The sequence below is a fragment of the Biomphalaria glabrata genome, chromosome 11, assembly GCF_947242115.1.
Source record: "Biomphalaria glabrata chromosome 11, xgBioGlab47.1, whole genome shotgun sequence".
Taxonomy (NCBI): Eukaryota; Metazoa; Mollusca; class Gastropoda; family Planorbidae; genus Biomphalaria; species Biomphalaria glabrata.
Genome location: NC_074721.1, coordinates 30320090 through 30344843, shown reverse-complemented (window position 1 = coordinate 30344843; position 24754 = coordinate 30320090). Strand labels below are relative to the sequence as shown.

Here is a 24754-nt window from a genome sequence, read left to right as displayed (position 1 = left end):
AAATAATGAACATTTTATCTTTATGAATTAATGTAGTTCCTATTTCAATTCGCCATATTCACGTTGCATAAGTTACAATACAAAGGACGACCAAATGAGCATGAACAAAGTGTGATATTTCTTATTGTGTGACAATGAAACTTGCTTTGTGTGTTTCTGGCTATTTGGAACTAAGACGTGAACTAGAAACAATGTCGAATTTATGTGTATTCAGAAATCTGAGATCTTGGTTCCTTGTGATAAACATTAGAAACTGATCTCATTTTGACTACCTGCTTATGCTCCTACATCAGCGACTGTATACATCATCATCATCATCATCATCATCATCATTCCTTTGAGTTCCTCATGGAACATAGGGCCTCAGCAAAAACACGCCACTCTTCTCGGTCTCTTGCTGTTTTTTTTTATGGCTTCCCAGCTCTTTCCGGTCATCTCGGCTTCCTCTAGTATACTTGTCGCCATGTTCTTTTTGATCTTCCTCTAGGTCTTGTTCCCTGGGGGCTCCACTCTAAGGCCTGCCTAGCTCTGTTGTTGGTATCTTTTCTAAGGGTGTGACCAATCCATCTCCACTTCCTCTCTAAGATCTGCACTTCTATATTTTTCTGTCCACTCATCTCCCACAGTTTGGTGTTTTCTACTTTGTCGTACCAGTGTATTTTTAGGATATTTCTCAGACATATGTTGATGAAGGTCTGTACTTTTTTCTTGTTGCTCCAGTTGTTCTCCATGTTTTAGAAACATACAGTAGGACAGCCTTGACATTAGAGTTAAAGATTCTTATTTTAGTCTTGTTTGAGATGTGAAGAGATTTCCAGGTTGGTTTTAGCTGTGTAAATGTCTGACGCGCTAGATTTATACGACGTTAAATGTCTGATACACTGACTACACTCCCAAGGTATATACAATTTTCTACTTGGTCTATGGTCTCAGAATCCAGTTCTATGTCTCCACTTTGTTTGTTGTTTACTTTAAGTACTTTTGTTTTTTGGTGGTTTATTTTGAGGCCTACTCTTTTTCTTACTTCACTTAAAGCTGTGATCTTTTCTTGCATATCCTGTAGTCTGTGTGATAATAGAGCTATGTCATCAGCGAATTCCAGATCTTCCAGCTTTTGTGTGAGAGTCCATTGGATTCCTTTCCCTGAATTTGAGTAGGCTTCTTTTGTGACCCAATCCAATACTAGTAGGAACAGGAGTGGTGAAAGAAGACATCCCTGTTTGACTCCTGTTGTGACTGGAAATTCCTCTGACAGCTTGCCACATTGGGCTACTTGGCAGGTGAAACCATCATAAAGGTTTATAATTATTGTTTTTATTTTATTTGGGATCCCGTAATGTTTCATTACTGTCTAGATAGATTCGAAGGCCTTTTCGAAGTCGACAAATGTTGCATAAAGAGGAGCGGTACGTGACGTTTTGGCGCCGCCGTTTTGGCGACGCCGTTTTGGCCCCGCCGTTTTGGCGACGGGACGTTTTGGCGCGAGCCGTTTTGGCGACGGGACGTTTTGGCGCGAGATATCATTTGACGATAATTTAATAAGCACGTAACTTTTATAATAATGTTTATTTCACTCTACCATAATATTGTATGTATAGTATGAATTCTAACACCGTTCAGCGAATTGTTTTTTTTTAATTATAAAGGTTTTGCTTATTTCATGAATATAGGCCTATAATAAGTCAGATTCCTGAATGGTTATGACATGCTATATGTGAGTTCTGCTAATCGCACTGGATGACATTTTTGGATTTCTTTCCAAAAGATTTAGTTTTTTATTTGACATTAGTGTAATATACGAATTAGCTAAGTCTCACACTGTAATATAACAAAACATCTAACGCTCTATTACGCTGAATGACGACAATAACTCCACACATAGTAAAGATCAAGACTCGGAATGTGGTCAGTACAAACTCTAACGTGAATCCACCAATATAAACAAACACTCTGGGCGACAATAGATAGAAACAAATTCACGACACTAAGATACTTTGAAAAGATATATTTTGAGAAATTGGGTAGGGGTGATTGGGTGACACATCTCGCATTGACGCAGGTAGAGTTAAACAAATGAAGACAAGACCAGCACCGAGCACTGGTCGTTGGCGTCATGCGTCTGGCGATCATCTCCTTGGGAATGGTCATTACATGTGACACCTATCCCGCCCCCTCTCTTCTGCTCACATTTCACTCCTTGTATATACTCTTTCCTCCACCCCTCCCCTCTCTCACGCGTAAGACGATAATCTGTTTCTAGCACTCCACTTGACATCCCTAGGTGCGAATTTATAATCCTTAATCTTTAATTCCGAGAGCGGCCCAAAGTCTACATACCAAAGTCATTAAATAAACCAATGTTAATGTAAACAAATAATTGCATAAATTTTTAGTCTATCATCGTTTCATTTTTAGCGGCCCCCGTAAGGGGAAAAAGCCGCTATTAGGTTTGTGCAAAATGTCCGTCTGTCCGTCTGTCCGTCTGTCCGTCTGTCCGTCTGTCCGTCTGTCCGTCTGTCCGTCTGTCACACTCAGATCTCGAAAACTAGAAGAGATATGAAAAATATTATTTCATCATTAAATCCGGCTTGAAAAGTTTAGGTGCAACGGCTACTTTTGGTTTTCTAAAAGCAAACCGTTTAATTTATAAAATTAATTATGCAAGCGATTTTTTCATAAAAATACACCAATTCTAAAACAATTACGTAAATGTAAGGGAGGCAATGTTACAATATGCTAACAAAGATGGACAATTTTTGTGTATTTTCAGTATCACTAAGTCAAATATATTTTTAAAATGTACAGGAAATGTTTACAACAAATACAAATAATAGTTAAAGACGTTTTTTCTGGTCAACTAGCTGCTAAAATTAAAAGAAAACATTTCTGTTTGTTTATAAAGGCTAATAATGCACTTTGTATGTAAATATCACGCACATTTTTTTAAATGGACTTTTTATGCAGCGATTTTCGTGCAGTAGCGTAACGTCGCAACATGATCAGGTGCTAAACCAATTCCTTAAACTTTTTTTAAAAATCAGATTTTATTTATTTTTTGTTTAGTGCCCCCATCCGAATAAAAGAAGCTTATTTTTGTGCGTTTTGTCTGTTGGTCGGTCTGTCCGTCACGATTAGATTTAAAAAACTAGAACTCTAAAAGCTATTGAAAATCTGATTTACCCTTTAATGTTCCTCCCATAACATCTCAATAGTTTTAAGTATCTAAAATTGATTGTTCCGGATTTTTTTGTGCAAAACTAATCAATGCCAACAAATGTTTGTTTGCTCTTCTAACTTATATTACATTCAATTTCCATGCTTAAACGTTGCAAAAACACATTATCAATAATATGTTGTTCCGTTTTTTATGTAAATAGCATATTAATGCTAAATCATAATCTCTATACTGACTTATATTTCATTAAGTGTAAAAATGTTCCGGATATTGTTTTATAAAACATGAATTATGCCTAATAATTGTTTGAAATCGCATAAGGCTTTTTAAAAAAGTAATTTACTAGAATTGATTACTGAAAATTACTTTTTAGACATTTAATTTTCTTGTAAAACATAACATAGAAGTTTTGTAATCGATAAAGAAAGTTCCGGATTTTGTTTCTTACAAATCGTCGCCAGAAATTTCCGAATTTATTTAAAAATCTACTAACGCCAAATAATTGTTTGAACTCCCTCTTCTAATTAATAAACAAATAATCTTCTCATTTACGAAATAATGTTTTTACGGATTTTTATGAAAAATATTTTAACTCACTACTCTCTTACAGTACATTTAACTTTCTACCTAAAACATTAAAAAATCTAATTATCGTTAATATTATGTTCCGATTTTTAAGGAAAACAGAATCCAAACACCAAAGTAAGGTATGAAAATCTCTCCACGTGGCTGTAGTACATCTAATTTTTATACGAGACCATCCAAAAAATTTAATTAACGGTATTACATTTATCTGAAATTCTCTTTTTCTTTTACTATTTATACAAACATCCGGAACAATCTATTATATAAACTTTTCAATTGTGTTCATACCTAAAAATTATTGCGATGTTTTGAAACGTACAATAAAGGTTAATCAATTTTTAATAACTTTTAGTTGTTTTTTTATATAAAGATAACGGACAGACCGACTGACAGACAAAACGCAAAAACAATGTGGCTTTGGTCCTTTTTAAATAATATCTATTAGAACTCAGTGCACCAATGTCTATGAACCCTCGTTAAATATCTCGTGTAAATAAAGACATATTTATTATGGTACCGGTACTAGCCTATTGTGAGGTAATGGAATTTTTTTTCTTTGACGTCATATGAATGGACTTTTTAAATGTAATGTTAAAAGAACGCACTCGGTGCACCAATGTCTATTAACCCTCGAAAAAATTGCTTGTATTAATGAAAACATATTTTAGTCTAACTAAGCCGTGTGACGTAGTGTTTTTTTTTCCTTTGACGTCACATGGAATGAATTCTTTAAATGAAATGCTAAAAGAACGCACTCGGTGCACCAATGTCTATGAACACTCGAGAAATGGCTCGTGTTGATAAAGATGATTTTTAGTCTAGCTAGGCCTTGTGACGTAGTGTTTTTTTTTCCTTTGACGTCATATGGAATGAATTCTTTAAATGAAATGCTTAAAGAACGCACTCGGTGCACCAATGTCTATGAACACTCGATAAAAGGCTCGTAATGATGAAGGCGATTTTTATTCTAGCTAGGCCGTGTGACGTAGTGTTTTTTTTTCCTTTGACGTCATATGGAATGAATTCTTTAAATGAAATGCTTAAAGAACGCACTCGGTGCACCAAAGTATATGAACACTCGATAAATGGCTCTTATAGATGAAGGCGATTTTTAGTCTAGCTAGGCCGTGTGACGTAGTGTTTTTTTTTTCCCTCTGACGTTATATGGAATTAATTCTTCAAATGAAATGAAAAAAGAACTCGGTATAGTAATGTTTATTAAGCCTCGTTATGTGACTCGCGTTTAAAAAAGGAATGATATCTTGATTTAGATCTAATCTAGATTTTTTAAACTAGATCTAGATTTTTATTACAGTATATCTAGATCTGGATTTATATTCTAATTAAAATTATTTTAGAGTCTAGTTTAGACTAAAATAGACTAGATTAAGATGTAGAATTTCAATTTCTAAACTTAAAGTGTAAAAAAAAAAGTGTAGATTTTCATTTTCAAACGTTTTGATCAATATTGTAATGTTTTAATATATTAAAACTAATCTACTATTTTTTTTATTAAATTTAAATTTAAATTTACGGCAAATGAATCTTTGAAACATTATTACTTTTGACCATCGGATGGCTGCCTGGTCGTGCGGTTTGCGCGCTGGACTGTCGTTCAGATTTATGGATGGCCCAGGGTTCAAACCCTGCCCGCTCCCATCCCCCGTCGTCCTGCGGGAGGTTTGGACTAGGAAGTAATTATCTTCAACTCTGAAGGAACATCCGAAACGTGTAAAACATTTTACATCAAAATTAAATCACCTCTTGAATATTATTTGCGAATATGCAGATCCGACTTCGACGGGGGCCGCCTCTGAGTTTGTGTAACACAAACTCTCTTTGTAATCTTGTTTTTAAATTTTTTTTTTAAATTTTAAAGTAATATCTTAAAAAAACTTTTTGAAAATAAAAGTGTGCCTCTTAATAAACACACATACACAAGCCAAAATGTTTATTAAATAAAATGATGTGAAACACAAACACACATTTACATTTAATACGTGAAAAATATGTCTTAACACAAACACTCATGCAAAACATAGATATGAATAATTCTTTTAAAAGAAATAATACAATAAACGTACATAATGTATATCGCGCCAAAACGTCCCGTCGCCAAAACGGCTGGCGCCAAAACGACCTTCGCGCCAAAACGGCGGGGCCAAAACGGCGTCGCCAAAACGGCGGCGCCAAAACGTCCTGCTTCGAAAGAGGAGATAGCTATTCGACACATTGTTCTATAATTATTCTGAGTGTTGCTATTTGATCAGCACAAGATCTCCCTTTTTTATATCCGGCATGTTCTTCCCTTAGATGTTCATCACATGATTTATTCACATGCTCCCTTTATTCTGTTTAGCAGGATTCTGCTGAAAATCTTGCTTGGTACCGATAACAAAGTGATGCATCGCCATTTCTCACATTGTGATAGATCTTTGGTAGTTTTATTAGCAAGCATTTTTTCCACTCACCGGGAGGTGTTTCTGTTAATGAAATTTTGTTGAATAGTTTGTGCATTTGGTCAACTATTTCACTTCCTCCTTCTTTTAGGACTTCGGGTGTTATGTTGTCAATTCCAGCAGCTTTACCTGTCTTCATTTGTTTAAGTGCATTCCTTATTTCTTCTTTTGTTATTTCTTCCATGTTTATGTCTAGTGTTGGTCCTACATTTAGATCTGGTGGATTTAGTGGTTTGGGTCTATTGAGCACTTCTTGAAAATATTCTCTCCATCTTTCAAGTTGTTCATTTATTAAGAAAGTAGTTTTCCATATTTGTCTCGGACTGGAACATTGCAATTAGCCTTTTTGGTACTGAGAAGTTTGTTGATTTTGTACAGTTGTTTTATATCTCCTTTACCTGCTGCTTCTTCTGCCTGTTCTGCCAGATTATTGTAAAATGATCTTTGTCCAGTCTGAGGTGACTTTTTTGCTTGGTAGTCTTGTTTGGATTGTTGCTTGTGGTTTCTTGTTTTTGATAGGTTAACTGCCTGTTTAGCGCATTTCCTCTTTTCGATTAATTTCCATGTCTCATCACTAATCCATTGTTTCTTCTTCTTAGGGTCAAGGCTTAGTACTTCATTGCTTGTTTCAGTAATAATTTCTTTGAAATTTTGCCAACATTTATCAACGCTTTGTTTGTCTCATCTAGTTGTAGCACAGCAAATCTATTTTAATGGGAAAGTTGGAATTCCTTTTTAATCTGGGTGTTGTGGAGCTTGTCTAGGTCACATTTTTTCCTTTTGTTTATTTCTATTTTATTGCTGGCCAGCTTCATTTTTAGTTTGGCAACAACTAGGTGGTGGTCTGAGCCAATATTTGCTCCTCTTCTGTTTCGTACAGCCCGGAGACTGAGCACCCAGGGGGAACCTCTAGTTATGTGCTTCTCCAGTTCCGCCGTATGGTAATGTGGTCGATTTGATTCTCTGTTTTATTGTCTGGTGAAACCCATGTCACTTTGTGGCATTTTTTTGTGGGGGAAAATGCTGCCTCCTATCACCAATTCATTAAATGTGCAGAAGTCTGCAAGAATTTATCCATTTTCATTTATGGTGCCAAGTCCATGGGTGCCCATACTTTTCTCTCTTACTCTGTTGTCACTCTGAGGGTCATTGAGGCACTCAAGCTGTCACACCACGGCAAGGTATGGGCATCAGCTGACAGAGCGACTGTATACAATTTCTCGATAATGTTGACCTCTCGACCGTGTAGTACAGTATTGACGCGAATCCGTTCACAAGTTTGTCATGTGTCTTATTGTAATGGATTAAGATTTATATATAAAAAAAAATAAAAAAAAAATACGGAGATCTGGTGTTTTAAAGACATTATGTTCATTTACATTGGTCTTATCAGCATTATTGCACAGCTTTTCACATTTTGCATATAATTAAAATTAATGAATTGCGATTAAATAATTAATTGCTCGGTTAGTTTTTGTTTAATTGATTCCTATGTTGTCATCAGCAATGAAGAATTGTGCAAAGTTTCAACTTGATTCGACAATGGGAGAAATAACGAGTACAAGATTCCACTCAGACAGACAGAAAGACGGACAGAGTTAAAAATAGTAGTCCCCTAACTGTTAATGGAAAAAAAACAACTTTGGATAATGTATTACACGTTGGAATAGTACATAAAGTGTACATGAACACGTATCCCAAATACAGTGCATTTGTTTTATATTTGTCTGGTATACTTTCTGTAGTTATTGACTGCGGATATCCACCACAGACACAAGTGATGACCATGAGATATGACAACAGTTCCCTGGGGAATACCAACTATGGGAAAGAAGTCAGTAAGTCAAAGTTTTCTGAGTTTTATATTTTAATTTTAAGTTTAATTTAGTGGCTTCCTTTTTTTTTTTCACTTTGGAAGCAACTTGCTGACAAAGGGGCCGAGGGGGGGGGGGACTACGATACCGATCTCTTTGTTTTTTTTTGTATTTCCATTGTAGTTATAAATTCAGCTTTTAGTATTTAGTATTAATCAAGTAAAAATGACACATTATCAGTGTTAAAATGTAAAGCTCTGATTTCAGACAATAAGCAGATGATTTGAAGGTTATCTGTTTCTGTGGTCCACGGTTGACTAGGGTGTCATGTGGCCAGCAAAACGACTAACCGCCTTTACTTTTCCCAAAGTTAAATAAATTAAATAATAAAATTAAGTGACGCTATTTTATCTTCTTTAAAGGACCTTATTAATGTTAATGAGAGGCGTTTTAAACAAATATTTTGTAAGGAAAGATATTTCAATACGTATTCGCCAACGCCATTCTATAGTCTACTGGTTTTTCTTATTATAGGACAGTAAAATTTCTTCCGAATGACGCACCGTCAGTTTACTGACGTCTGTTGCATAAACACAACAGACCTGACTTTCAAACTTCATTATCTGCCGGTACTTTTTAATTTCACTTTATCAGACTTTCACTCTTCTTACCAGGACAAACAAAAACGTTGTGAAAGCCAAGAGAATACATTTCTCAGAACACATGAACACGATTGACTTCGAGGCTTACAACAATCTCTCCGGACTAGCTTTCGAGCGGGGGGGGGGGGGGTGAACGTACATTGTTTTGGTGTAGAAAGGTGTAGACCACTGGTAAAAGTTTGAAGAACGTTGCATTCAGAAGCGGCCTTAAAGATACGCGTGGCTGGGTGAGTATCATATCAAAGCCACGAACATTTGCGCTGTCGGTGACAAAAAAAAAAATCTCATTAGGTTAAATTCTAAAACTACGGCTTAAAAACATTTCTTGGTCTATCTATTTTGTGTGTGAACAGTTTACATTTGCCCCTCGGGTCAATTCGCTACCAGCAGACTTGACAAGTCCGAGATAATTAGAATGAGATGCAACGCCACTGCCCAGTGGGAGATCACACTAGGTACCTACAACACTTCTGGCAAACAGTTTGACTGCTCAAGTAAGTACAACTACATCTATTTTAGAATTATCTGCCCATAGACCACATAGATTCCCCCCCTCCTCTACAGACTCTACTTAACTCTTTCTCTCCTAATTAACGGTATCATCGTTGATTTGACCACATTAAATTTAATTTATTTGTGGTTTTATAAACTTGTATTTGTTTTATATAAAAAGAACATGCATTCTCGTATAATTATATACCAAAAATACCGTTTTCTGATAACAAAGAAAAATGTTATTGAAGTTTAATCATAACAGGGTAAAATGTACAAATGTGAAAAACAATTCTGTCAGAACATGGAAAATAATTACGGAGATAAAGAGTTAAAGCGTTTTTTTAGTTTTTTTTTTATTCTTGTGCATATTCTATACTTTGTAGATCTTTTTTGCATATAACTTAATTAGCGATTATTATTTTTTATTTTATGCAATTTTTAGGGCCTAAGTTAAAGTTGAGTCTATGTCACTTGAACATATGACGGTAGACCTCAGCAATAAGTAAGTCCGGAGACTGAGCACCCAGGGGGAACCTCTAGTTTTTCTCCATTGTATCACATCGGCTGTGCGAGTATCCGTTATAATGAAAAGGTTTCAGAGTCCATCTTCTATCCCCACCAGTGTTATAAAGTCGGTTACACTTGGCACCCCAACAGGGTTCTATTTTGCTTCCCTATCGGCATAATATATGCCTAAGTAACATTTCCATCCGGGCGCCATGTTGAGAAGCCCGGTTGTGGGGAGATAATCAGTCCGGTCATTTAAGTTATCCCATTCTATTGCATTTTTAATTGTTAATTTATTGTAGAATATGTTTACACATGTCTGCATATCAAACCGTGAGTTCTATGTTTGTGTTAAAGCCGGCACTAAATCCATGAACAATGAGACTAGTCTGTAATTGTTGACATAATATAATGTCCCTATCCTTTATAATCGTAGATCTTTGCTAAGTCGCTAATGCCGGTCAAAATGTGAGTTATCTCTCCATTGTTTTAAGAGTTATTGATAAAAAATGACTTGCAAAGAACTGAAACATGTGGTGTCTACACGCTCCATTGCAGCGCCTTACAACTATCAAGGCTGTTTCATGATGAACAACACACTGCCGGATACCATCATGACAGAGAACTTTGGAACCACTGCTAACAACAGAGCTGAGTGTCTGAGCTTCTGCCATAACAGGAATTTCATCTTCTCTGCCCGACAGGTCAGTCGTTACCTTGTGGTTAATATGCATGACTAAATGCATGACCCGTAGGACGTAATCATCTTCTTTTTTGAGGTAACGTCTATATCATATAAGATAATTATGTGTAACCATTTTACATAGCAGAATTTTTTTTTAATTTCATGAGTTATGAGACAGGCGTCTCCATCTACCGATTGTGTTCGTAATTCAAATTTGCAAAACAACAGTCATAGAACGTAAACTAGTTTTAAAGGTTTTATAGAAACATATGATATTCTATGAAGTGTTTTGTTACCAATTTCATTTTGGTGCCCCTTACGCTCAAGCGCCCATGGCAGCTGCCTCACCCACCCAATGTTCGCCACTGTTAACAGATGCGTGTATAAGATACGTATATTTCATTAGTTAGAATTTATTGTCTTACTTCTCTGCATAATAGGAACTTACAAATAGTATTTCTAATCATAATATGAACACAATGTAAAATAGTTATAGACTTATACCTGTGTGTGTTGTCTGTGCTTGTACATGTGGTAGTCTTTGTAATCGTGTTTGAATTCGTGATAGTATTTGTAGTTATGTCAGTATTCGTGATAGTATTTGTAGTCGTGCTTGTATTCGTGATAGAATTTGTAGTTATGTCAGTATTCGTGATAGTATTTGTAGTCGTGCTTGTATTCGTGATAGTATTTGTAATTTTGCTTTTATGCTTTCATTTTAATAATAACTAGCCTGACATAACCGCTGCTTGCGGGTCATAGTTTGTGTTTACTATTCTAGTGGATTGGATTTAAATGTATGTTAAACTTAGGTAATGATCCTTTCAAGTTTTTCTCTTTCGCTACGAAAATAAAATTAGTTTTGCGAAAACGGGTTTACCCGAAGCCGATCCATTCATATCTATTAAAAACGAAAGGAGCGATGGATGAACAGGATATAAAGTACAATTAAAACGGGTTTACCCGATTTGTTAAATGAATTGGATTATAAGTAACTCAGGACGTTCTGAATTCGCAGATATATGGAACAAATTTATGTAGAAATGCTTTTGAAACACAAATTTGAAGGTTAATTTTATTAAATAATGAAATCAATAGACTTTAATTAGTATTTTTATGTGTCAAAGTAAAAATCTATATGTGCAAAGTGTAGTTCTTAAAATTAGATCTAGATCTAAATCCTTTCGATCTTTTCTCATGTCAACATTGTAAACATAGCCTAGATCCATATAATACTATAGCTTTAATACAGTCGGTCAATTTTTTTTGAGGGTCTTAAGTTTGTTTTAGGCTACAATACATACACTACGGTCTAAGTTAGCACCCAAGGAACATTTCTGCCAAGTTTTATTAAGATTGGTCAAGCGGCTTTGATGTCTATAAGTAACATACATACATACGCCTCACATTCTACTTTATAATATAGATAATCTAAGATAATAATGATAATAATAACCGAGGGGATAATGATAACTGACCTCACAGATACCTTTAGTCCTTCAACATTCGTTGCCTATCAGAGGGCGGTACTGCTGCAGACCTGCCACATTACCAGAAACTGTATCAGAGGACACTGATAAAGGGACTACAATGAATTTTTTTTGTGTGTAACTCAACCCTGGCAGTTCGTTTCTAACATAATAATAATACTATTCTTGACAGTCATTTTTAAAACCAGACGAATATTTCTGATCACTAACGGAAGTCTTCTACAATGGACTGGCAAGATTTTACGAATTAAGAAATCAGTAGGTGAATGTATGGGTCTGGTTTAGTTGCACCCAGAATATGCCGAGAGCATGTCTAGACAAACGCTGAAGTGCAACCCACCAGGCAGATCCATAAAGTAACTGTCGACGTGAAGTTGAATCAGACGCTAAAGGTCAAGCTACTCGAAGTACATCTCGGAACAGGGAATCTCGGAACTCTTTTGTTTCCATTAAAACGTGGCGTTTGAGACTCGCGATTTGCATAAAAGCCTTACATTTGTTAATATTTGCAAAACCGATTCATTAATCATTCTTAAAAATTGGTTGTACTTCGGAACACCTGCCTATCAAAGATGTTCTATCAAATGTATCTATGCGTCATTATTAAAACTGTCAGTTTGTTGGTCTAACACTATCCAATTAAATTTAATTCCCTCTGTCTAATCCCCAGGGCGCTAATTGTTACTGTACCAACGAACTCCCAGACATTAAAGTCGCCAACACAGAGTGCAGCGCTTACTGTCAGGATACGCTCTCCTTTTGTGGAGATAACGCGGACTTATTTTCTGTCTGGAACACATTATGTAAGTCAAGTTTCTCCTCAAGTCAAATGACTTTATGTAAGTCAAGTTTCTCCTCAAGTCTAATGACTTTATGAAAGTCAAGTTTCTTGTCAACTCTCTAATCCTACTAATAGAGTCTAATGACTTTATGTAAGTCAAGTTTCTCCTCAAGTCTCTAATCGTACTAATAGAGTCTAGTGACAATCTAACTGGCTAAGTTTACGTCTGAGAGGTCACGCCGCCGTCAAGATTTCCCCGTCAGCACCACTTCAAGCGACAAACACTCTAAGGCAGTGTTTCTCAAACTTTTACCTCTAACGGACCCTAGAACGAAAAAAATTCGTTCGCGCACACTTTTACCCTTTTTTGGGGTCCGGTAGAGTTGTAAAAAAAGAAACGAACAGAAACGAAACAAAATACATACAGGACACAATTTTCAGGCTGGCTGAAACAAGTTTCCAACTTAACAATGAAACGTGCGCTTTTTTTCTTCCTAAAAAATCTTTGTATTTCTCCAAGCCATATTCTCACTTATAGAACGTCGCGACCTGTGTATAATTATGACCAATAGCTCGTTGCCATGTCAGTGGTCTGTACAACGTGGCAACGAGCTTTTGGTCTCCAATGCGACGTTGCAGGTCATTGTCCACACTTGCGATAACAATTGGTCTCGGTGGATAACGAGTTAAGGCAATGAACTTCAATACACTGATCAAAATGTCACTTAGAAAATTATGATCCTGCTGCATAGACATTTAAATACAACATGAACCTAGATGGCAACAAAGTCAAGCTTTATATGGGGAGAAATAAATACTCATATAGTGACTTTTTTTTATATAACAAGTTATAGTGGACGTATGGTATTTTTATATAACACGTTATAGTGGATGTATGGTATTTTTATATAAAAGTTATAGTGGATGTATGGTATTTTTATATAACAAGTTATAGTGGACGTATGGTATTTTTTATATAACACGTTATAGTGGATGTATGGTATTTTTTATATAACAAGTTATAGTGGATGTATGGTATTTTTATATAACAAGTTATAGTGGACGTATGGTATTTTTATATAACAAGTTATAGTGGATGTATGGTATTTTTATATAACACGTTATAGTGGATGTATGGTATTTTTATATAACAAGTTATAGTGGACGTATGGTATTTTTATATAAAAGTTATAGTGGACGTATGGTATTTTTATATAAAAGTTATAGTGGACGTATGGTATTTTTATATAAAAGTTATAGTGGACGTATGGTATTTTTCGTGTTTTGTAAACATACAGTTTAAAAGAGACATGGTCTTACATTTAGTTTTCACTATCAGTTTCATAAATCAAAAATAATTTTAAACGTAGTTAGGGTTTACCATTTCTCTGACAAACTTGACAGTATAAAGGTTCACACTAAACATGCTCAGCCGTGTAGTTAATGACTATCACAGCCCACATTGAAAAGGGTACCGCACTATTCTGTATATTTAATTGAGGCATTCTGTTTTGAATCTTCCTCCTAAAGTTCCATGTGTAAAGATCGACCCCAGCCTGACTGCTGCTGGAGCTATGAACATGTTCACCCCGGAGACATGCCAGCAGTATTGTCGTGGCTTGGATCACAGGCTGGCCTTCTGGAGAGGAGACATTCGGACATGCAATTGTTTCGCTTCAGTAAGTTGGTGTACATTAACAAAGTCGTACAATTTCTATTACATTATTTCAGCAGTTTCATTGTATCCCTTTCCATCTAGCTAGCCAACCTTGTTTATAACCTTTTTTTTAGAAACATCACAGCATTGTTTAGTTTTTTCAAACTCTTATTAATTTGTTACAATCACTGCATTACATACACTGTTACATACACTGTTACATATACTGATACATACACTGTTTCTTACACTGATACATACACTGTTACATACTCTGTTACATACACTGTTACATACACTGTTACATACTCTGTTACATACTCTGTTACACACTCTGTTACACACTCTGTTAGATACACTGATACATATAACAGTATAGATGAAACTCTCCAATAGAAATACTATGATTGTTATTTTTCTGTTTTAAATCTGACGTGTACGTCCACAGATTCCAGCCTACACAGATTCCAGCTATTGTTTTTACCCACGAGAAATCATTGATGTAGACGCTGGCAATCTGTACATAACAGGTATCTGTTTGAGTCCAGCCAGTTATAGTGTTAGTCAATTAGAGATACGGATTACGACTGTGCATCGCTTATCAGTCAGATATAAGAGGCACTCGGCGCTAAAATAATGGTCAGCTGTTTTGTAGTTTTTTTGTTTGTCGTCTGCTTCTGTTTCAGTCAAGGACCTCATAAATCGTGTCCCGCGGTCTTTGTGGCATCTCTCCTTCTCATTCAGATCTGCTGTTAGCTACCTTCCTTGATGCTAAAGTAAAGTTTCCCTTTCAGACCTTACGATCTATGTGGCAGATGATGTTAAGGTCATCTGTTTCTATGGCCAACGGATAACGAGCAGGGTGTCATGTGGCCAGCACAACGACTAACCGCCTTTACTTTCCCCAACTTAAGTCTTCCCGAAATTCAAAATCCCAGCCTTCACCGAGATTCGAACCCAGGACTTCAGGTTCAGAGGCCAAGCGCTTAACCACTCAGCCACCGCGCCCCCCCCCACTTTCCTTGATGCTAGTTAGGGCAATATGGCGCCTGATTTGATCGTCATAGCGCTCCTGGGAATATATCTGTTATGCCGTCCTCCTTTAAGTTCACCATTGGCGTGCGGTCGTCCCCATGCAAGATAAGTGCCCGACCCAGCGCAGCTATTGATGGTAAGTACTTTATACTGTCCGCACCGGTCTCTAGCAGAACATGGTTAATTGTAAGGAAGTCTTGCCAGCGAATGCCTATTATGGAGCGAAGGTACCTTTCATAGACCCACAGCGGACAACGACTTTGTCTGCATTAGAGGTGGCAAAATATGCAGGCCACAACTGGGTTTGCCTAGTCATGAGTTTGTACCCAGGGCCATGCAGACGACAGTCCGGAGTGCATACCATACAACCAGGCAGTTCATTAGGCCAATGAATTAAATGACTTTTAATCTCGTCTACTAAGAATGTACCTAAAAGAAAAGACTTAGAAGAAATAAAATAATAAATAATACCCCCCCCCTTTTTTTTTTTCTCGGCCCAGTTTTGGTTTTAATGTGAACGAAGTAGACACGGGGGTCGATAAGAGAAATCTACCAACCAAGTGTCAACATTCTACTTGGCCGACTCGAGTGTTTACTTTCGAGCTGTCACGTGCTCGTTTGATGCAATCGTGGTCACGTGACCCTGTAATGATCACCGATAACTCCATTTGACTAATTGGCCGGGTATGATATCCCGCTAGATAGCTTGCTTCTTTTTATTTAAAGTCTGTTCAAAATCTGTACAATCTTCATCCAGCTATGTAAATCTAGAATATGGATCGCTAACTTACGATGCGCGTCTTTAGAGGAGAGCATTTAAAGACACGCTGAAATACAAGGGGATATTAGAATTGCTAATTACACACTAAAAGATGCTTTTAATGGATGAATGCCAGAATGGTATTTAGACATTGTTGATACACCTCTTTGTTAAATATTTGTCAATCTTAGATTTTTGACATTTTTACAAAAAAGATTTTTGTTGGCTTATCTCTCCTAGAACAAAATTAACTTTTGAGATGCTTTATACTTTATCTGCGATTTCGTTTTACAAAACAGTTCACATTTACGACAGTGTCAAGCCAACGAATGATTGCGACATTATGTATTACCGTAAAATGATTCCAGTCAAGTAGCTGTCACAAAAAAAAATATCTTAAAACATCAAGAATAGATAATTGCATAGACTTGAAGCGAATCCGGAGTTTATATTGGGCCCTGTAAGGTCAGTTGAAAGTGACAAAGACCTTCAAAAGAAAAAAAAATTACCGTCAGTACAACTTTTGTGGTCAAGACTGTTGTAAAGTTGGCGAGCCTAAAAAAAAGTAACAGGGGATGACCTCACTTGTTTATCATCTGCACGCTCACACATGTGAACACACTCAATTCCGGATTTAAGGGAGGACAGTCGAGGCTACAGCCTCAGAGGAAAGGGGCCTCAAGAAAAGAAAAAAAAATATCCGAATTTCGACAGGTCAGAGACTTTGAGGTTGTTTTTTTTTTTAACCTTTTTCTTTCACATTTCGGGATTTGACTTCAATAAACTATACACACTGTACACTACAATTAAACAAGTTTACTGCCTTCTTTCTTACTCATAATTACAACTATCTCCGTCCTTTTTAAAAACTTATTATCATCTACCTCATACTATATCTGGAAACCTCGCTCCTTTTATTATTATGGAATACTTGCCCGCTTCTGTTCCAAGAAATTCGTAACCATGACCTTGCTGTGCAGACGCTGCAGAGTCTAAAAATAAACTTAATGCCACAGCTGCTTTATGCTACGTGACAATCGTCAACTCTTCCCTGGTCATGGTTAAAGGATGTGCTCATTTATTGCTAACAATCGTCATCTGCCAACAATACTTTTAGTTAATATGCTTCCATTTAATAAGTTCAGAAATTCGTAGTTGTCTTTTTGCATAGGGTATACCTTGTACATTGAATAATAAATCTTATATCACCTAACGTAGCCAATCAATTCCGGGTTTTAGAAAGTGGAGGTCCTGGTTAGATTTTAGTGGAGGCCCCTATCATCTTCAAGAATAGAAGAATGAATGCACTTAATAATATTAATAAATCTAAAGGCATGTCCTATTTGGGAAGTGAGAAATGCCGTATATTAGTCAAGTCTATCTGCATTTCCCTTTTTTCTTACATTTAATATGCGTATTTTGTACAATAAATAAATAAATATAATATATATGTTTGAATATAATATATATATTTGAAATGTGGAGGCCTCCTTTAAGTGCGGGGCTCTATGAGGTTTCACTTATGTAAATCTGGCTCCTCAGAGAAGCTTAAATAGCTTTAATATTACTCTTCGTACCCAAATGTAGAGCCAGATTAAAGGAAGTAGAGGCCCCTGAGAAGTTTTTTTTTAGTTGAGGCTCATATACTTTCGAAAGCTTAAATCAAATAGCCATGCCATAGCGTAATTTTACATTTGATCTCATACTTCTTATTTTAAAAAATAATATGCAAATTTTTTTAAAATAAATGTCTGTTATGATTTAGTGGAGGGTTACTGGTAAGACCATGGGTTTGCGCTCTGTCATAAATCCGGAGCTGTCTTTATTTATTTCGAGCATGCTACAGATGGACAATTCTTAACCACAACGGAGTTGCCAACCGTAAGGTTTAAAGTATTGTCGGTCCAAATGCAAAAATCAAAAAATTTATATATAAAAAAAAAAAGCTTCTGGCTCGACGAAATTTGGATATTAAAAAAATCTCTGTCGTGGGGGTCCCTCTCTTGTGGAGCCCCCCCCCCTTTAAATCGGTCCATATGGTTGCCTGATGGTGTGCCTTATTGTCTGGTATGCACTTCGGACTGTCAACTCGATACTACGGTACGAATCCTCCTGCTGTTAGTTTTCAGGAGGTTTTGACTAGAGCGCAATAATCGTCATTTCTGAAGGATATCCGATACTTATAAAACATAATATAGTTTACATAATTAATATGCTCCACTACTTGACATTATTCACGATTTTCAGAGAAAGGCCGAAACATTTTCTTTCTTATTTTTTTGCGCTTTTAAAATAAAATAGGCACAAAAAAAAAATCGTTTGTACACATGATTTGAAAATCGTTACCAATTCTAGGGAGTATCTTTGCCCTACTTGTTGAGCTTGTCTAAATGCCAATACGTCAATACATTGTACTGATCATTTCCTTAATACAACGTACAGTTGGTTCAATGAATGCACAGACCGAGTTACTAGTTCCGTCAAAGTGAATAGATCTACGACCTCGTTCGTCGCTTTGCAAAGTTGGTCGCCAACATACAGGTAGATGGGAATTATAGATTGGGTATATTCTGTTTCCTTACGAAAACAATATAATAAAAGAAAGTTTGTGATCACACAAACTTATAGGCGGCCACCATGAGTTATTCGTTTAGTAGACAATGCAGGTTATAAGGAATAATATAATCAGAGAATGGGTAAATCACCAGATGTGAAATAGATGAAATCTTGGGAGGAAACCCTTCGTGTCTGTCAGAATATGCTAACTTAAAACTAACAAGTAGCTAAGACATGACTAACAAATTGCTAATACAAGCTAACAAATCGCTAACACATATCTATATTTTGCTCAGGCAGTGCTAACACAAACATAAAATATAGCTAACGCCAAGAAATTAAGAAACAAACGTGTTTTTGTTTTCTAGACAACTCAATAAACTTAACCTAACTATAGTATTTAAGTATACCTGCCAACCACAAGTCTCTCAGACAAAAATAGTGACAAAGGGTCCGTGACAAGTGTTAATTAATGTTATTTGAATGTATTCAAGTTATTGCTTGGAGTAAATCATTTTAATGTATCTAGTAAAATATCTATAAATTAACTGCAAAGTGTTAAACTACAGACATTTGCCGATGTTTCAAAGTATTCAGAGAATCCTTACACTAATTCTTTTGTTTCTTCAAGAACTATTTTCAAATGTCAAGTTCAATACATGCAGAGACATTTTCAACGAAGGAATATTCTATAGTGGAGAATATTACCTCATGAACGGATCCAAGATAATCTGTTATTTCTTGGGTGAGTTACTAATTAAGAGAATGTGTAATGACTAGATAGAGATGTTTTAATTCTAAAATTAGTTTTTAATGTTGCCTTTCTTTTACACCCTTTAAGGTAATAAATGAACTTACAAACATTCTCTTGCTGGTGACATTTACATGCGTCTCCACCAACGCGTTTCTATCCAACTTTCTCGCGCCAAAACAGTCGAATTTTTAACTATCACCATTCGTTTTGTTGACTCCTTTACAGACGAAGGTACGCTTTACGTGCCGCAAATTTCTCACATGGCATTATCGACTTACGATCTTTCTTTAAGTATGCACTTGAGATGCCAATAGAAGGCATTTCATCGGAACAGAATGCAGAAATTGTTTTCGATGTGGCGCGTTCCTCTCAGACTCTCTAAGGCGTGTGGCGTGGACAAATATCCAGCTTTTCTCTGAGGGATCTTAAGTAAAAGGTTTAGAAACACTGCAAGCTACTCCGCGGTCATCACTACACTACTGAATGTCTGTATGATTCTCTTAGATAACTCCACTACTAGATGTCTGTATAAGACTCCACTGCTAGATCTCTGTATGATTCTCTTAGATAACTCCACTACTAGATGTCCAGAGAACTGGATTGCCCACGACAGCAACTGTTACTTCTTCGTGGACGTTCTGGACAACGTGAACTACCATCATTTCAATTCCTGCCTTGACCAGAGGTCACTACTTGCTACAGTGGGAAACGCCCAAGAAGGAGGCTTCTTGACAGACGCTCTAGCGAGTAAGTCAGATATGAACAAATATCCTTTACTTTTAATTTTAATAAATATCTGTTTAAAATCAGTTGAGATACAATTAAAAAAAAAAGTTCAGTTCCGATTTCTGACCTAGCCGATTCTTCTTCTTCTTCTTCATCGTTCTCATAAGTTACTGAACTCCAACATAGATGAGGTTGCGTGTCAATGTGTTATGCGCCAGGAGGCCCATTGACTCCGACTTCAGCCTGCTTTCTGGGTGTGCTCCCATAGCCTTTGATCATCCAAGATCATCTGCAAGGCAGCAGGTGTTTATTTTCGGAGTTTTCTCTCCTAGATGAACTGCTATCCCTAGCTAAAGGGTTTCATCTACCCGGGTTTAGAGTTAGAGCGCCCTATACTCGCTTTTTGCAATCATTTCCCTGGATTTCTGAGATGTTTTTAGTAAATATTCTAACCACTGGAATACTTCACCTCATCCTCCATGACTGCAAACCAGTTGGTCCGCGGCTGTTTATTTGCTATTCACAGCTAACCCTCATATCTAAGGGTCTTTCCCCTATCCGCCACCTGGGGACGCGCTTGGTAGAAGGTGGTAGCTCCCCCAAGACCTAGCCGATGATGTAAAGGTCATCTGTTTCTGTGGTGTGGTTAACACAACCATCAGCCACATTCACTTTTCCAAATGTCACGTACCCATTAGAGCTGGATGGACTCAGAGGCGTCTTAAAGATCCCGAAATAAAAATCCCAGTCTTCACTAGGATGCAAACCCGGGACCCTTCGGTTCGGAAGTGAAGCGGTTTATCACTCAGTCACCGGGCCTCCGATACATACATATGAATGTGTATAAATTGTCAGTGAACATAGCCAATTACAGGAACGGTCAAAAGCCAGTTCCCAAAGTCAAAAGCCATCAATGTTATTAGAGACTGTCATCCTGGAACAAACTATAAATATATATCTTTTTTGGTGCACTGTCATCCTGTAACAAACTATAAATATATATCTTTTTTGGTGCACTGTCATCCTGTAACAAACTATAAATATATATCTTTTTTGGTACACTGTCATCCTGTAACAAACTATAAATATATATCTTTTTTGGTGCACTGTCATCCTGTAACAAACTATAAATATATATCTTTTTTGGTACACTGTCATCCTGTAACAAACTATAAATAAATATATTTTTTGGTGCACTGTCATCCTGTAACAAACTATAAATATATATCTTTTTTGGTACACTGTCATCCTGTAACAAACTATAAATATATATCTTTTTTGGTGCACTGTCATCCTGGAACAAACTATAAATATATATCTTTTTTGGTACACTGTCATCCTGTAACAAACTATAAATATATATCTTTTTTGGTGCACTGTCATCCTGTAACAAACTATAAATATATATCTTTTTTGGTACACTGTCATCCTGTAACAAACTATAAATAAATATATTTTTTGGTGCACTGTCATCCTGTAACAAACTATAAATATATATCTTTTTTGGTACACTGTCATCCTGTAACAAACTATAAATATATATCTTTTTTGGTACACTGTCATCCTGTAACAAACTATATATATCTTTTTTGGTGCACTGTCATCCTGTAACAAACTATAAATATATATTTTTTTTGGTGCACTGTCATCCTGTAACAAACTATAAATAAATATATTTTTTGGTGCATCCGGTGTACGACTAAAGGACGTGTTGATAAACTATTATATATATATATATATATATATCTTTTTAGCACTGTAGAACACACATTTATTGGATCTACATTCTAGATGATTTAATCAGTGGATCTAAATTTGTTGCACCCACTCTCTTACAGCGTAGTCTAAAAATCAAAGAATGTCGATAGTACTAAGTAAGCACGTAATATTTCCCAGACATCAATTCACAAAAAATGAATGAAGAACTATCTAGAGCCTATTTCCAATCTCAGGATTGCATTCGATATAAGCCTCTTTGGAGAAAATGCAGACCATGTACACGAACCTAATTCAAAACTGGATGCTGCAGCTGGAAGAGTTGACATGGAAATCAGTGCTAAAAAAAAGCAAAGTACTAGTTTGTGAAGGAGATAATACTAAGAGAATACTAGATATAATGATATAACATACATTTGAATAGCCAAACAGTAGAATAAGTTGACTCATTTAAATATACCAAGCGATGGATGATCACCAGAAGAGATAAAAACTCGATAGAGCCAAATCTGGAGTCATGAGTAAAGGTTGGAAAATCTGGGCTTAAAATTAGAACAGTATAGACGAGGAAGCAAATGAAGAAAGGGTGGTCCAAGGAAACGCTGGCAGGACAAAGTGAAAGAGTGGACTGTCCTCTCTCGTAATATTCTGCTAAGAACAGCTGCTGACCAGGAAAAGTGGCGGGATTCGGTTACGCAAACTGTCACAGTATCCCTAGGACGAAAGTCAAAAGGACAGATGAGATGAGCTCTGGTTTTTAAACAAGCATTTTTGGTTTATTAAAATAATGTTGCACTATCACAGACGGTCTGTACTCTGTAGGTATGGCAGTATAGTATCACAGAAAGCTTATAATTTTGATACCAGTTAGCTTTGCAAGCTTTAATTTTTTTTTAAGGAGTAAGGGAAGTAACGAAAGAAAAACATTTAAATATAAATATTTTCGATTAACTTCCCGAAAATAGGTTTCAATTTTCCAAATATTGAAAAAAAATCTATAAAGGAAAAAAGTAAAATAAACAACAACAACAAAAAAAAAACATGTAAAACAATAGAAACAAGGGAAACAATACAAAAAAAGTGAAACAATGTAAATAAGTGAAACAATAGAAACAAATGAAATAAGAGCAACAAGTGAAACAATGGGAACCAATGAAACAAAAGTCCATACTCTATAAACTATCGTCAACTCGGAACATCCGAAACATGGAAGACATTTTACATGTAAAACATTTTACAAACACCAAATAGCAGTGCCGGACTTAACCATTGTGACCAAGAAGTCATGGAAAGAGAACAAGTAATCAACTATGTATATTTACAGGTCACTAAATAGCAGAGCCAGACTTAACAATTGTGGGGCCCTATGCGAAACGGATTTCGCGGGGCCAAGTTTGGGTAGGGAAGCGGATAATAAGTGAAATTTAAGAGTTTGTATTAGAAAATAAATTCGTCTAAGCATTTTATTCATTCTTTACTAGATACAGAATTACTTTACGAGCTTTGCGTGTAGCGAAGCATAGAGTATATCATAATAATTCTGTTTACTACATAGATCACGCTCAATAGCAATGATTGCCAAATGTTTCAATCTATCTATGAGAATTGTTGACCTCAAGTAATTCTTTATTAGTTTGAGGCGCGAGAAGCTTCTTTCACCAGATTACACAATCACGGCTAATGCATAATGCCGTTTTTATTTATTGCGCGTAGGATTGGCGTTTCCCATATTGAATGACACCCCAAAATGAAAATTTTTGTCTATATATTCCGTATATTTTAAGGACTTTTTCGTATATTTTGCAATTTCGTGAGATTTCCAGGAGCTCCTGGTAAATCGACAGGAGGGCGCGGGAAATCTGTTTTAAGTTATTAAATGGTTTAATTTAATTTACACCTTGAATTAGCGCGGGTCCTATAAAAGTGCGGGGCCCACTGCGGTCGCATAGGTTGCATTGGCCTAAGGCCGGCACTGCAAAATAGCGGCGTATCCTACGCCGCCGGTCGACTAGTACTCAATACATCAATTAATTATTTTGTTTAATATCGAAGGAGATTCGAATAAGGGATATAACTTGTACATTTATGGTAGATATAGTTTTAAGGACGGAGTTCTTCCCTTTAGAAAATCTTTGTAGTCTTTTAAAAAGTATTTTGTATATATATTTTGCTTGTTTTTCATTTAAAGATACAAGAATATGATATCTCACTTTTGCTTTGTAGAGTAGCCATCTCTGATACCAGAGCTTAAAATTCGATACATTAAATGCGATTTAATTGCTGCGAATACGAATAGAAGAATTTATAAGTATTAAAAGTAAATACCCTACGGTGGGGTAAGGGAATGCGGACAGCCATTACATGCTGGAGACCAATTAACTACTTACGACTTATTAGATCTAATGTCACAAATCTGTGAAACAGAGATCTTGAAAGTTATGGATAATTGAAAATACTGTGATTGATTGGTACCAACAATAGAGATCGGCCTTTGTTGATTGTGTTCAATAAAAAAAAAAAGATAAAGTTTGGATATAAATTTGGATTAATTTTTTTTTCCGTCCTCAGAGCTGAAGCATATGACCAAAATTTCAGCGTACATTGGTCTTTACGACATTCAGAACACTTTCTCTTACATGTGGGTGGATGAAACAGCTGTAGCTTACAGGTATGAGCTTAAATGAAACATCTTTAAGCTGCTGGTAATTACTGTAATGAAACATCTGTAAACTGCAGGGAAGTACTGTAATGTAACAGCTGTAAGTTACAGGTAAGAACTTCAATGAAACATCTGTAAACTGCTGGTAATTACTGTAATGAAACATCTGTAAACTGCTGGTAATTACTGTAATGAAACATCTGTAAACTGCAGGGAAGTACTGTAATGTAACAGCTGT

General features: G+C 36.1%; 1 protein-coding gene across 1 annotated transcript in view; it reads left to right on the top strand.

Annotated features, from left to right (window-relative positions):
• Positions 1 to 24754, top strand: part of LOC106065681 (uncharacterized) — a 65052-nt gene that overhangs the window by 6142 nt on the left and 34156 nt on the right. Inside the window, exons 2-10 of the mRNA XM_056045568.1 lie at positions 7965 to 8057; positions 9049 to 9189; positions 10256 to 10401; positions 12543 to 12675; positions 14184 to 14332; positions 14759 to 14840; positions 19293 to 19406; positions 19983 to 20162; positions 24426 to 24525. Of these exons, the coding sequence (XP_055901543.1) occupies positions 8000 to 8057; positions 9049 to 9189; positions 10256 to 10401; positions 12543 to 12675; positions 14184 to 14332; positions 14759 to 14840; positions 19293 to 19406; positions 19983 to 20162; positions 24426 to 24525 (1103 nt within the window). The 5' untranslated portion in view covers positions 7965 to 7999. The remainder of the gene's footprint in view (positions 1 to 7964; positions 8058 to 9048; positions 9190 to 10255; positions 10402 to 12542; positions 12676 to 14183; positions 14333 to 14758; positions 14841 to 19292; positions 19407 to 19982; positions 20163 to 24425; positions 24526 to 24754) is intronic.